This window comes from Palaemon carinicauda, chromosome 33, assembly GCF_036898095.1.
Source record: "Palaemon carinicauda isolate YSFRI2023 chromosome 33, ASM3689809v2, whole genome shotgun sequence".
Lineage (NCBI taxonomy): Eukaryota > Metazoa > Arthropoda > Malacostraca > Decapoda > Palaemonidae > Palaemon > Palaemon carinicauda.
The window spans coordinates 63,699,672-63,714,822 of NC_090757.1; the positions used below are offsets into that span (position 1 = coordinate 63,699,672).

Below are 15,151 nucleotides of genomic sequence, written 5' to 3' on the forward strand. Positions count from 1 at the left end.
ATTGTCGTTTTGTGGTGTTGGACTTGTACTCTTCAATTCCTTCCTTTGCAACTACGAATTTTCTTTGACCCACGAGGGCAAGAAAGTCATTAGCTGAAGGGTTTTGGTTATCCAAGAGGAAGCGAAGAGTTGTCTGTTGAACAACCTGGGACAGCACTGGAGATAGTAGAGGGATGTGGAGGGGTTCGAGTTCCAGAACAAGAGGGTACACCAATTCCTCTTGGGCCACTTGGGAGCCACCTGAGCTGCAGTTCCCCTGAAAGTCTGCAGTTTATTTAGTACTTTCAGTAAGAGGTTGAATGGAAGAAATACTGTCGCTTCCGGATCAAAGTTTGGTGCTACATACCAGGGAAGCTTCTTTTTAAAGTTGAGATGGTATGCCATCCATCAAACCCTGTGCCAAATCCACAGAAGCAGTCAAAGTCAAACAAACCAAAGTCGTCGCCAAGTTCATGGACAAGAGGGCAAGAAGAGATGGGAGAATAAAAGAAATAACCAAAAGAAAGAGAAAGTGCGGACCAATTTAGTTTGATCGACAATTGGGCATCAGTGGGAAAGCAGTTCCCACCGTTTGTCAGAGCCCAGCTGCTAATCCCTAAACCCCATCCTCGTCAAGGCTTCAGCATCTGGGGGGGGGGGGGGTTACGTAGGCGAATACTGCTAAAGCACCCCCCACGGCAAAGGATACTGGAAGTTTAACTGGACGCCTGTCTGAGGGACGGTCAGTCTTGTGATCACAGTCAGTGCGAGGTTGTTTAGGAGAAGGACGGGTGTAAGGGCCATTTGCTGATGGACTGCGAACGCCTACCTCAACCTCTACCGGAAGAACGTCTAGACCTTGATCGTGAATGGGAGCGTCTAGCTTACGTTCGAGAACGACGTGACCATCATGAATGCCTAGCTCGCGAACATGAGCGCCAGCTTCACGAATGTGAACGTCATCCTCGTGAAGGGCGCTCTCGCGCTCTCGCGAACGTGAACATCGCCCTCGTGAACGGGAGCTTCGTCCTTGAAAGTGCAAGTGTTCTCCTCATGATCTCGTACGGGAGCGTCTAGACCGTGATTGTGCAGAGCGCGATCACGAAACTAATCCTCGTGAAGAACGCCTCCAAGGAGAGGGTTGGGACAGATTGTTTTGTGAGCATGAAGCTCTAGAGTCTAGAGCAAGAACACTTTCTAGATGAAGAGCATTCAGAGCATGATCTCCACTAGCCTAACGATATTCAGATTGTCACGAATGACAATCAGGAGAAGTGTGCCCTGAGGGACAAGGAGATGGAGAAGCTCGTCTCCGTGCCCCACTGCTGGTAGGAGTGCTGGACAAAGGAAGGTCATCACCTACAGCTGAAGGGTTTCCGTCAAGAAACAGAAGGCTGGAGGTTACAGGAGGACGAAGTCCTCGGATGGAGAGTAGGATCGTCGTCAGCAGGAGGCTGTTGGAGGGGCGAACGCAACCAATTGCCTTGTCGCTGCGTGAAAGGTCCAGTTCTAGATTTTGAAGGCTGTGGAGAAAGGTACATCCTGGCACTGCACTGAAGGAGAAGAAAAAGTTCTTCCTTCATAGGAGGCGCAGAAACCCGTAAGGTCAGCCACACCTGCAAAACATCTGCAAGGGAAAATGGCTCCCCAGCAGCTGGAGGTGAAGTTACTCCTTTAGGGGGAAGCAACTACCCAGCATAACCCTGCGGTTTCCCAGGAGTTAGATGGTCTGCGCTCCTGCTCGACAGTCCCTCGGAAGTGTGTGAACAAGGACATTTAGAAAGATTTGTGGTGCGAGAAGAATGTGCTTTCCTCGCTCCTCGGAGAAAGATTGCACTTAGCGTTTTTCTTTCGACGGCGTACAAAACTCTCCCATTGGGAGGCAGGCCACTCCCTACACTGCACAGGGCGAACACTGCTTGCAACGTTGCCCTCTACACGAAGGACACAGAGTGCGGGTTGATATCCACCGATGACATGAAGGTACCTCACGCAGCAACCTCGCGCCCAGGACAGGTTCGCATGAAGGCGATCCGAAGAAGCAAGCACACCTGAAAAGAGAAGAGATGAAAAATGTTCAATGACAGCCTTGGGAGGTGAGAGAGGACACGTCCACACACTACTGAGCCAAATGAAAGTGACGTAGCTCACAGCTGTGAGAGTATACATAGGGGTGGCTGCGTAAGCCCAACCTATCACCTCAAGCGGTTAGGCATGGTTGCCACCTTGTACTTCAAGTCTAATGGCTACCTAACAGTTTCGCCGAAAGAATATCTAAATAAATAATGGAAGGCTTGTTAGTGTGGGAACAAACTTCTCCATTCATCACCCACTTCATGTTTTACAGTCCTCTGCCATGTAGGTTTGGGTCTTCAAAATCTAGTACCTTGCGTAGCCTAGTTGAAAGTTTGGTGAACTAAGCTCTCTTGGGGAGTGCAAAGACCATGCCCAATTCCTCTCCATCTAACCCCCACCATGATCTCGTCTACATATGGCACTGGAGTAATCTTATAGTTTCATTTCTAATCCTGTCCTGCCATTTAACACCCTATATTCTTATGAGGGATTTGTTCTCAAATCTACAATATCTGTTGGATATGGTTTCATTGTCATACCACGACTTGTGTCCACAGTGACACAGTGGGTCGTTTCTTAGCATTATTATTGATTTTTTAAGTAATAGATCTCGGAGAGTTGTTGTTGATGGGCACCATAGTGAGTATAGGAATGTGATATCCGTTGTTCCACAGGGTAGTGTTCTTGGCCCATTACTTTTCATACTATACACACATGAAGTGGTTTGGGCTAGAAAATAAGCTTGTTGCATATGCAGATGATGCTACTCTCTCTGCATCAATTCCATCCCCTGAATGTAAATTAGTGCATGGTGCAAATTATGGGGTATGAAGTTGAATCCTAACAAAACTCAAAGTACGATTGTAAGTAGGTCAAGGACGGTGGTTCCTCAACATCCGGATATCAGTATTGAGAATGTTTCTTAAAATTTATAAGACACTTAAAATTTTAGGTGTGATTCTCAACAGCAAATTTACTTTTGAGAAACACATTAGGTCTGTGTCTTCTTCAATTGCACAATAAATTGGCTTACTGACAGTCTTACAAGATTTTCGGTGATCAATCTATTCTGAAGAAATATTTTGATTCTTTCATTCTACCTTGTTTTGAGTATTGTTCTCCGGTCTGATCTTCAGCTGCTGATTCTCATCTTAATTTGTTGGACAGAAACTTACGGTCTATTAAATTTCCTATTCCTGATCTAGATATTAATCTTTGGCACCGTCGTTCATTTAGTTCATTATGCGTGTTGCATAAGATTTTTCATAACTCTGACCATCCTTTACATTCAGATCTCCCTGGACAATTCTATCCTGTTCGTAATACTAGCCAGGCCTTCTCCATCATGAGGCTCAATACTACACAGTATTCTGGAAGTTTTATTCCAGCTGTTACCAAGTTGTGGAATGATCTTCCTAATCGGGTAGTTGAATCAGTAGAACTTCAAAAGTTCAAAGTTGGAGCAAATGTTAATATGCTGACATGAGTTTTTTTGTTTTATACACGACATATCTGTTTTTGACGTTAGGTTTATATAGGACATAGTTTTGACGCTTACTGTTTTTAGAAGAATATATTGTTAATTGATTCTCATTTATTTATTTCCTTTCCTCACTGGGCTATTTTTCCCTGTTGGAGCCTTTGGGCTTATAGCATCTTGCTAATCCAACTAGGGTTGTAGCTTGGATAGTAATAATAATAATAATAACTGATACATAGGCTGATTTCTTATTAATTTCAGGTTATTTGACTTCCAAATTTTACTCACCTAGCCATTGTCACATTTGCTTATTTCAATTTTTCATTGAACGCGAATTCTAAAGACCCTGTATTAGAGAGCATAGTTCCTAAATATTTAAATTATTGCACCTCATTAATACACTCACCTTCAATGGATATTTCATCTTCTATTACATACTGTATTTCGTAACCTGTTTCAAATTAGACAAAAATAAATCAATGTTATTCATCCACTGTTTATAACCCTCCAATTCTCTCCATAAGACCATCCCCTTTCCTTTCACCACCACCAGAGGTGTCCAACAAGGGAAAGTTCCGAGGGCAGGGTAACATGGATAGGGGGAAGTCATGCCAACTTTTTAGACTTAAGAGGTAGACCACAAAAGGAAAAGGGTGGCGTTTAATTGAAGACCCGAAAAGGAAAGGAGTGGCGTTTAAAACAATCTACTTTTCCTGCGGAATGAGTTTTGGAATGAATTAATTAGGTGTGTAGAAGGACTTATGTAGTTGTCATGGGTGACTTAAATGCTGGAGTGGGTGCTGGAGAAGTAGAAGGTGTCATTGAGAAGTATGGTGTACCAGGTGAAAATGAGAGTGGTGAGAGACTGGTAGATGTGTGCTGAGCAAGAGATGGTAAGATAAAAAAAAAGCATAAATGGGTATGAATGGCAAATGGAAGAGTGGTAGAAAGGTCATTAATGGATTTGTGTTGATAACTAAAAGAATGTTTGGAAGATTGAAAGACGTGCACGTGTTCAGGGGTGTGGCTAACGGTATGTCTGATAATTTTTTGGTGGAAGGAAAATTAGTTGTAGCAAAAGAGTGGGGGAATAGAGTAGGTGGATGTAAAAGGGAGCTAGAGAGGGTTGAAGAGCAAATAAAACTCGGGGTAAAGAGTGATATCAAGAAAGGTTGAAAATGGCATATGATTTAGTGAAAGTAAGAGAAACTGGTAATTTAGGGGAGTGGAAGTTAGTAAAAGAAAATTTTGTTGGGATTGCAAGCGATGTGTGTGGCAAGAAGTTTGTTGGAGGCAGCATGAGGAAGGGCAATGAATGGTGAAATGAAGGAGTGAAGGTAAAAGTGGAAGAGAAAAAGAGAGCTTTTGAAGAATTGCTGCAGAGTAATAGTGTAGAGAAGTATGAAAGATATAGAGAAAAATGTGGAAGTAAAGCGCAAGGTAAGTGAGGCAAAGAGGGCAGCTGACCTGAGGTGGGGTCAGGGGTTGGGTCATGCATATGAAGAGAATAAGGAAGTTTTGGAAAGAAGTGAAGAGTAAGGAAGGCTGGTTCAAGAATTGAAGACAGTGAAAGATGGAAATGGAAGGTTGTTGAAAGGAGAGGAGGCAAGGAAAATGTAGACAGAATATTTTGAAAGTTTACTGAATGTTGAGGATAATAGGGAGGCAGATATAATTCCTGTTGCAGGGGTTGAGGTGCCGGTGATGGGAGATGAGAATGAGAGAGAGATTACAAGCAGTGAGGACAGCACTAGATGAAACGAGAGTAGGAAAAGCATCTGGTATGGATGGTATGAGAGCCGAGATGTTGAAGGAAGGGGATGCGACTGTACTTGAATGGTTGGTGAGATTATTTAATGTGTGTTTTGTGTTGTCAATGGTACCAGCAGATTGGGTTTGTGCGCGTATTGTACCACTATATAAGGGTAAGGGAGATGTGCATGAGTTGTAATTCAATAGGTATTAGTTAGTAGAGTGTAGTTGGAAAAGTGTATGGTAGAGTACTGATTAATAGGATAAGTATAAAACAATGAATGCAATCTTAGAAGTACAGGGTGGTTTAGAAGAGGTTGAATGAATCAGACTTTTACAGTTAGGCAGATATGCGAGAAATATTTAGCAAAAGGGAAGGAGGTGTATGTTGCATTTATGGATCTGGAGAAAGCGTATGGTAGTTGATAGCGAAGCAATGTGGAATGTGAAGAGGTTATATGGAGTTGGTGGAAGGTTGTTGCAAGCAGTGAAAAGTTTCTACTAAGGTAGTAAAGCATGTGTTAGGAAATGAAGTGAGCGATTGGTTTCCTGTGAGTGGGGCTGAGACAGGGATGTGTGACGTCACCGTGGTTGTTTACCTTGAATGTTGATGGTGTGGTGAGAGAGGTGAATGCTCGAGTGCTTGGACGAGGATTGAAACTGGTAGACGAGAATGACCATGAATGGGAGGTAAATCAGTTGTTGTTTGCGGATGATACTGTACTGGTTGCAGACGCGGAAGAGAAGCTTGGCCGATTAGTGCAAGAGTTAATGTGGGTAAGAGTAAGGTTACGAGATGTACGAGAAGGGAAGGTGGTGCGAGGTTGAACCATGTTGAATGGAGAGTTACTTGAGGAGGTGGATCAGTTTAAGTACTTGGGGTCTGTTGTTGCAGCAATGGTGGAGTGGAAGCAGATGTACGTCGGAGTGAATGAAGGATGCAAAGTGTTGGACAGTTAGGGGAGTAGTAAAAAATAGAGGGTTGAGCATGAATGTAAAGAGAGTTCTGTATGAGAAAGTGATTGTACCAACTGTGATGTATGGATCGGAGTTGTGGGGAATGAAAGTGACGGAGAGACAGAAATTGAATATGTTCGAGATGAAGTGTCTAAGGAGTATGGCTGGTGTATCTCGAGTAGATAGGGTTAGGAACGAAGTGGTGAGGGTGAGAACGGGTGTAAGAAATGAGTTAGTAGCTAGAGTGGATATGAATGTGTTGAGGTGGTTTGGCCATGTTGAGAAAATGGAAAATGGCTGTCTGCTAAAGACGGTGATGAATGAGAGTTGATGGGAGCAGTACAAGAGGAAGGCCAAGGTTTGGGTGGATGGATGGAGTAAATAAGCTCTGGGTGATAGGAGGATAAATGTGAGAGAAGCAGGAGAGCATGCTAGAAATAGGAATGAATGGCGAGCGATTGTGACACAGTTCCGGTAGGCCCTGCTGCTTCCTCCGGTGCCTTGGATGACCGCGGAGGTAGCAGCAGTAGGGGATTCAGTGTTACGAAGCTTCATCTGTGGTGGATAACGGGTGAGGGTGGGCTGTGGCACCCTAGCAGTACCAGTCGAAATCGGTCTAGTCCCTTGTCAGACTGGGAGGAAGGTAGAGGTCCCCTTTTTTGTTTCATTTGTTTGTCGGCTACCCCCCCAGAATTGGGATAAGTGCCTTGGTGTATGATGTATGTACGTACTAATGCCACTGGGAGGACAGCAACGCTCTACATTTCTCACAGGAAGAAACTTTAGAGCAATTATGCTTCATATTGATAAAAAAAAAAACTTGCTCACGAATGTCCTGCAACTAAGATCGTTAACTCCAGGGCAGGTACATTTGTCTAATTTTGGTTTCTCATTCTGCCAAACACTGAGAAACAATTGTTTTGACCAGTTTGAGTCAAGGAGACTGAAAAAGTGGCTACTCAGTGAGCAGGCCATGAGGTGAGGCTCCATTGCCGTCTGCCAGGAACTTCAATCCCATTTTACAATTTTAAATGTACGCCAATTAAAAGACAGGTTTTTTATTTGTGTAGGACCAATTTTTTTTTTTTTTTTTTCTTTTAAGTTATTTTTAATGTCAGGAATAAACTTTCTTATTGTAATCTCAGTATTGTTGTTAGGATGTTACTTTCGCCATTATTAGTATCATTGTATAGCAGGGCAAGCCTCAAGAGTAGACTTCCTCCATCTACTGTATTTGTATTCCTTACATCTTCATCCCACACCACCACATCTATCCACTCAGTAAACCGACTCCCACCTATAAAACTATTCCCTGGCATGTTAGTCAAACCGGAGTTGGCAACTGACTAACTTGATCAGAATATATTTACCTTTCGATAAAATGCAACCACCATTCACTTTCCAGTGATTTGCATTAATCTCGTGTATCTCTAGAGCTCTATATATTACATACTTCTTTCTCATTTGGTAGGAGGCAACATCAAGGGTCTCCAAAATACTAGTACTTGATAATGAAATAGATAAAAGTAGTCGGGTTTCTCATTCTGCCAAACACTAAGAAACAATTATTTTGACCAGTTTCAGTTAAGGAGAATGTAAGTGGCTACTCAGTGAACAGACCATGAGGCAAGGCTCCATCACCTTCTGCCAGGAACTTCAATGCCTTGTTACAATTTTGAATGTACGCCAATTAAGAGGTTTTTTATTTGTGGACCAATTATTTTTTTTTTTTAAGTTGTCTTTAATGTCAGGAATAAATTTTCTTATTGTAATCTCAGTATTGTTAAGATATTACTTTTGCCATTATTAGTATCATTGTATAGCAGGGCAAGCTTAAAGAGTAGACTTCCTCCATCTACTATTTATATTCCTTACATCTTCATCCCACACCACATCTATCCATATTACATGCTTCTTTCTCATTTGGTATGAGGCAATATCAAGATCTCCAAAATACTGGTACTTGATAATGAAATCCAGATAAAGTACAGTCAGGCCAATTCTAATAGGCTTTGCAATGATCTTGAATTAAAATACAGTAGGATACCAGAAATATTGGAAATCTTTATCAGCAACCAGAATATTGTATTTCACTTGTGCAACCAGGAACATCAGATGTAATGAACTAAGGTTGGCAATTACTAAAATAACTGAATACTTCCTTTACAGCCCACATGCTACATATCTTGGTATTTCAATAACCATGTTTTATGGTTCTATCACTCTGTAGAAAGGACAGATATTACATCCTTTCAAGCTTTTGTTTTATGACATGAATTCTCCAAAAAAGGAGTTCTTTAAATCCTCCAAATACAAATGGTCCTCAATATTACCTCTGTATACTATACATACCTACATTATTCATCTTAGAAAAAGGAATAAGTAATAGCCAGGATAAGACTTCAAGCACTTTACTTAGAACTTCTGGAACATCTTTTTAGTGCCTGGGGCCTTGGTTACTTTCAAGACATTAAAACGAACAGTCTTAGCCAATGATCTGCATTCTCCGACTGTTACAATATCCCCTGATCTCACGTCCCTGAAAGCAAAATGATAAGTTGTGAAACTTTTAATAGGACATGCTAAGGTAATTTTACACAACGAACGGAACTGCTTGCTGAAAATTATCTTAAAAATAGTGTATGAATTTGTCGACATATCAAACTGACATTCTTCATAATAACATTAAAAAACTAAAATCACTCCCTAATAAATATATGGTAACCATAAAAACTGTCAGCTATTAACAAAAAAAGGTGCGTAATACATTTAAAACTGACTTGGCATCCTACTCTTCAAGACACCAATAAAATATGGGTACTCTTATGAACTTTTATATCCGTTAACAAGTCACTTGAATGTCAAGACTTTCAACGTACTAACACGTAAACTAACTTTGACAAATGCAATCTAATAACAATCGACTATTGTTGCTTCCCATCTCCATAAAAACCTCCTTCCTTACTGTGCTTGGCTACTTGCCCTGTTGGGAGCCCTTGGGCTTGTACCATTGCTTCAATTCAAGTTGGAGGTCAGCTAGTAATAATTATAATATTGATAATGAAAGATGACAAAGTGCCGTAATTTATTTCGTCCATTTAACCATTTCAAAGCTAAAAGGACTAGCAATTACTCATCAGCTATATCGAAATGAAAACTAACAAGAAACTTGAAATTTGCAAATACCAAACAAGTGGATATCAAGAGTCGAACATATGTAGTCTTTTGTAAAATTATCTCATTCTATTCACTGTTGAATCTAAAGCCATAATAAAGTTCATAGGAGTTTCATCTATGTTGCTCATGCATTACAATTTTATAGTCTTTAGCTTTATGGTGCTTGACAACATATTAGGAAGTTGAAATTTTCTTCCAAATTCTTTAGATATTTTTGTACAACTTGAGCATTCTTTCAATACCTAAAACGGTATATAATGTAGCATTCATATTCTACTTGATATCATTTGTAATAAATAATATATTTTAAAAGAAGACTAGTTTGTAATGATATAATTTGTTATAAATAATGTATTTTAAAGGAAGACTACTTTGTAACACAGGAAAAATATATTACATATATAATAGGCATTAGGAAACCAAAATAGGAAAATATTCACCTGAAACAAGGGGACAAATGAACGGACATATTTCTGTGTCTCTTCTCAAACCTGTGAAGCAAATTACAATATTCATTAGAGAGTTTTCATTGGATTTCTCCCTTACATCAAATCCAAGTTCATAAATTAGCAAACTCCACACTGCAGAATAAAATCACACTGAGTCAATTTAAAGTTAGGAGGTCTCAGCTTTCCAAAATACTTCAGATTTGAAAGCCAAATTGGAGATAACTTGAAGATAGTTACATTTTAAATTTAGAGATCTTCAATGAGGACTGTATAGAAGTGAAGCAGGTATGGAGTAGAATGAAGAATGGTAAAGCACGATGTCCATCAGTTTCAAATTGAAATGGTCAAAAGACTTAGGACAGAGGGAAAAATTGTTGCTGGATTTCTTGAGCAATATGGGAAGAGGAAATACTGTAATGCCTGACTGGCAGGAGAGTCTAATGTTATCTATATATAAGCAGAAAGGTGACATTATGGAATGCAGTAACTAGGAGGAAATTAACTGAGCATGGTTTGAAAGTGTTAGATGAGAGCTTGTAAAGATTGGGAAACACCAGTATGGCTTCATGAGGAGCAGGGGGACTGTGGATGCCCTCTTTATATTAAGGCAGTCACAGAAAAAGAGAGAGGGAAACCAGAAGATCCAAGAGTATCATGACCAAGATGGTGTGGGAACGTATTAAGGATAATCGCTGGAAAGGGAGTGAGGAGGGCTTGGGAAGATTCAGTAAGAAGGAAAAGATCAAGAGGGAGGTAGAAAATTAGAGTGAGATAAGGTGAAGGATGATATGGAGAGAAGTTTGGTGGAAGAGGATGCCTTTGATCGAAGGCATTAAATTTGACGTATTAGGCAACTGACACCTCAAAGTAGGGATAAAGGTGTGGAAGAAGAAGAATGGGGACACTATAATTACTGTAGTTGTCCAGTTGCTTACCTATTAGGAGTTAATCATTAGCATCCTGAAATATTTACATATGAGTATCTGAAAGTGTGAAGATTTCCCTGGACTCATTAATTTAAAACTTCTTGACTGGTTTGTAGTACAGTGACATATATTTATTGCAAAGCTTGGAGAAGATTCATTATTGTATATGGTAAGGGAATAGAGTTACCCTGGCACATTTCAAACATTGTGATCACATTTATCGCATATAACAAGGGCAATAAACCAGTTACAGAAATGAGCATCTGGTCAGTCTGAACTAAAGATTTCTGCCCAATGGCCCAGCCATCCATGTAGGGTTGGCTATGAATTAGATCATTTGTATGTTTTTTCTTTGACAGTGACAGCAATGTTAATGCTGTGACTCAAGAATGTACCAAATTACTAGTGTGGTTTAGAGTTACTTTATTTAGTAGTAAATGCGTATCTACTAGATGTGGTATGTTGTATTGATAATTAATCAAGTAAAATCTTTATTTGAATGTTAGTATGACATGTACTCGAGTATTGTTTATAGAAATTTCACCGCATTTCAAAACAAACAAATTGGTAAAATTGGTAAATATTCTGGTATTACAGAAATATTGTTCCTGTATTAAGGGGACCGTACCCCATAGTGTTTTGACATAACTTTCAGAAATCGAAAATAGTTTTACTGCTTTTCAGCAAATAATGTTCACAAATAGCGAAGATATGGCGGTCTTTAAATGATGACATCATCCTTACTGTGTCATCTACATGACTGAGTTTGACAAAATTGTCTGTTATTTTTGCATATTTATAACTATTTTTCACTTGTTTCGAGCTATCGTACGTCTGGCAAAAATGGAAGGCATTGGTAGAGCGTAGTTGAACGAAATCTACTCCTACGAGAACAGAAAACAGTTCCCAAAGACTTATAGAAGTTATAATGCATGTGTTTGTTTACTTGAAGTTCGTATGTACATTGTGTATTCACAAAGTCCTCGGGAACTTTATAGCAAGGCCAATGTTACCCAAGGTCATAAAAAGAACAGTCAATCATTTTTCCAAACAATGAAGATATAGTGGTCTTTAAATGATGACGTCACCCTTACTGCGTCATCTGCATGACTGAGTGACAGAATCGTAGTTCTCTCTCTATCTTGAATTATCTAAAACTGCCATTTATATAAATTCTATAATTTCGCTCTCTCTCTCTCTCTCTCGAATTACTTAAAACTGCCATTTATACAAATACCATAATAACAATGTTCAACTCTCTCATAGAATCAAATAATGGTTTATTCTCTCTCTCTCTCTCAATTTGAACTGACATCTATATCAACCAAATGCTATCACTTTAAATTCATGACTCTCTCGTACTTCTAGCAGAAACGAAGGCATTGGTAGAGGGTAGGTAAATGAAAACTACCAGCAACGAGAACATCAGCCATAGTTTCCAATGACGTATAGAAGTTATAATGCATGCGTTTGTTTACTTGAAGTTTGTATGTAGATTGTGCTTTCACAACGTCCTCTGGAACTTTATAGTATTGCCAATATTACATAAGGTGATAGAAAGAACAAAAGTGGAGAACAAGATAAAAGAACCAAGAAAGAGGGGAACATGAATAAGAGTACAAAGCTGAAACCTGCTAACTAAAACACTGGCAACAATGAGAGATTGCTGGGAACTCGTAACATAGGAATAGTAAACTGAGGGTTCAAATACTGTATCTCGTTTAGGGTGCTTTTATGTAGGAATAAACAATAAAAGTTATATCTTGATTTCTTTAAGAAAAGCAAAAATTTGTTGCAAATCTTTGGGAGCTTATAACTTAAAAACACACTTAGGTACATTTTTCTCACTTATTTGTTGTTCGATATTATAAAGATACTGTATCATTGAAAAGAATAAAAATTCCACAATTCCGTCGAGCAGAATTTCAATTTAATTTTTACTTTTTTTTCATGATTATTTTGCATCTAGAGGAAAAAAATAAATATTCGTAAATAAAAAACGAAAAGAAAATAAAAAATTCCAGTTGACAGAATTGTTTGGTTTATAAAGTAGTTTTTATGGTATTAGATTCAATGCAAATGGTGTTGTATTAGTGGGGAAAAATGTACCTAATTTTTTTTTTAAATCATGATTTTTGCTAATAAATCAAAGTTTTTTTATCAAATGACTTGAAATTTTCATATGATGAAGGTATTATATATGTCTAAAACATATATAGAAATGGTGTATTTTGGATCATTAGAAAAAGAATGGCGGACGGTCCCCTTAAAGATGTGTCAAAGTCATTACCTGTTGTATTTCTTCACGTAATGCAAGTAGTCTCTACGGATGGTTATTGTCCTGTGCATTTTCATCTTCTGAACTACTCCAGTAAGGATGCGTCCACGGATTGAGACATTTCCAGTGAAGGGACACTTTTTGTCAATGTAAGTTCCCTCACTAGCCTGAAACATGACACCAAATATACCAACAGGTTATTTACTGAATTTTAAATCATTAAAGATTTATGTACAAAAAATTAAAGTAAAAATATTAAAAACCATCTCACTGGATTGCAGTTACAATAAGGCAAAAACATGTAAGGTCTAAAACAAATTTATATGACAAATTCAGAGGAGATTTGTAATTTACCTAACTATACAAACCTTTAGCTATTTTTTAGGGATATTACATTCAGCAAAGCTAAAAGTAAGAGCCATTAAAATTTAGCAAGGACTGACCACCCATCATGCTAATTAGAGGGGGGGGGGGAGACTTACTACCACCCCAGCTCACACACCTGTGACCAAGCTCACTTTGCTTGAAGGTTTTGAAGGCCAGGGACACAGCTATGCTCCTGACATCGTGGGTAGGCGTGTTGGAGGAGGATCTGGATTCAGTGTAATAGATGGCTGTAAATCCATGCAGAGATGGTGTTTTTGGTGATCCTCCTCTTGTCTCTCCCGGACCTGACGACAAGCAGACACCCAGGGATGAGCTGTTGCTGTTCTCTTGAGGAAAAACCTCAAACTCCTCCCTGGGCACAGTATCAGATAATCTATATCATCGGTTACAGAGCGGCGACTCGTTATGCGGAAGGGGTCGAATCTAGGATCCGTCACCCTTGGATTCAGTGTCTTGGCAACTAAATCAGGGGCGGAGCTGAATGTTACCACCCAACCCCCTGAATGGGCGATGCCATACGAGAGACCATGAAGTTAACCGACCCATTTGACCGAGGTCAAAGCGAGTAGGAAAGTTGTTTTCCAAGCCAGGTGGAGATCTGTTGCCTAGTCTAGGGGTTTGTATGGAGGCCTCTTTAGAAACCGGAGAACTCGAACCATGTTCCGAGGGGGAGGTCTCACTTCCGACTAAGGACATTAAGTTCGTAACACCCTGTGAGTAAAGAAAGACTTAGAAATGATGAGATGTCCCTTCCAGCCTGTTTGAAGGTAAGGCTCCAGGCCGATTGATCGCATTGCCTTTCACTGCCAAAAGTGCTAATACCCGAGGAATTCCGCTAGATCTCTGCTTCATTATCCTGTCGTCTGAGAGGAAGGCTTTGTGGAGATTGGTGTCTTAAAATCATTTCTAGGTATACTGTAGCAGTCTTCCGAGTGGAAAGCAGGGAAGGCTTTGAGGTTTACCATGATCACCTAATCTTAGCAAAACCTCTGTAATTTGCTGCGGTGCTGAAGGATTGTCACGACTCAGCCAGTCATCCAAATAACAGAGGAGAAGGATGCCAATCCTGTGAGCCCAGGATATACTAGGGTGAACACACTGGTGAAGATTTCAGATGCTGTGGAAAGACTTTCCTGTTGTCTAGACTGAATTTCCGATACTTCCTTAAAGCTGGATGGTTTGGGATCTGGAAGTATGAATCCTTCAAGTCCAGGGTGCACATGAAGACCTGTGGTCTTACCGCTTGTCCAACATTCTCCAACATAGTGTGCCCAAAGGGCCAGCTCCTTTGAGGATCCTTTCGCATAGGAGCTCTTTAACGCTGGGGTCATGACCAGTGGAAGGAGAGACGAGTGAACGGGACGCAATACCCTACGTCAAGACTCTTCCCTGGGAGAGAACTCGGAAACGTTGACAATGGTCAAGGGCCACTGTGCAGTTGGAGTGTGCTCGCGAGTACCATGTCGACAAGCTGCTGATGGGGACTGCCGATCATTTTAGTGGATCAGCATGATGGCGAATGGCAAGCAGCGAGGAGGGTACCGTTTGCCTTGCAGAGGGTAAATAAAGTTTGAGCGGTGAATGGCAAGCTGTCGGTGATCAGCGAATCGCCAATCTGTGAGCCGGGGATGGCGACTGACGAGCAGACAAAGGCAGCCTGGTCATTCGACGAGCGATGATCTAACGTTGA

At 40.2% G+C, this 15,151-nt stretch overlaps 1 protein-coding gene across 2 annotated transcripts in view; it reads right to left on the reverse strand.

The window, feature by feature from the left end:
• Positions 1-8,639: 8,639 nt before the first annotated feature.
• The window catches only part of RpS11 (ribosomal protein S11), a 28,235-nt gene continuing 21,723 nt past the window's right edge, over positions 8,640-15,151 (reverse strand). For both annotated transcript variants that reach the window (XM_068357042.1, XM_068357044.1), the window contains exons 3-5: positions 13,087-13,241; positions 9,862-9,912; positions 8,640-8,783 (exon numbers count right to left, since the gene is read on the reverse strand). In XM_068357042.1, coding sequence (XP_068213143.1) covers positions 8,660-8,783; positions 9,862-9,912; positions 13,087-13,241 — 330 coding nt within the window. In that variant the 3' untranslated portion in view covers positions 8,640-8,659. The remainder of the gene's footprint in view (positions 8,784-9,861; positions 9,913-13,086; positions 13,242-15,151) is intronic.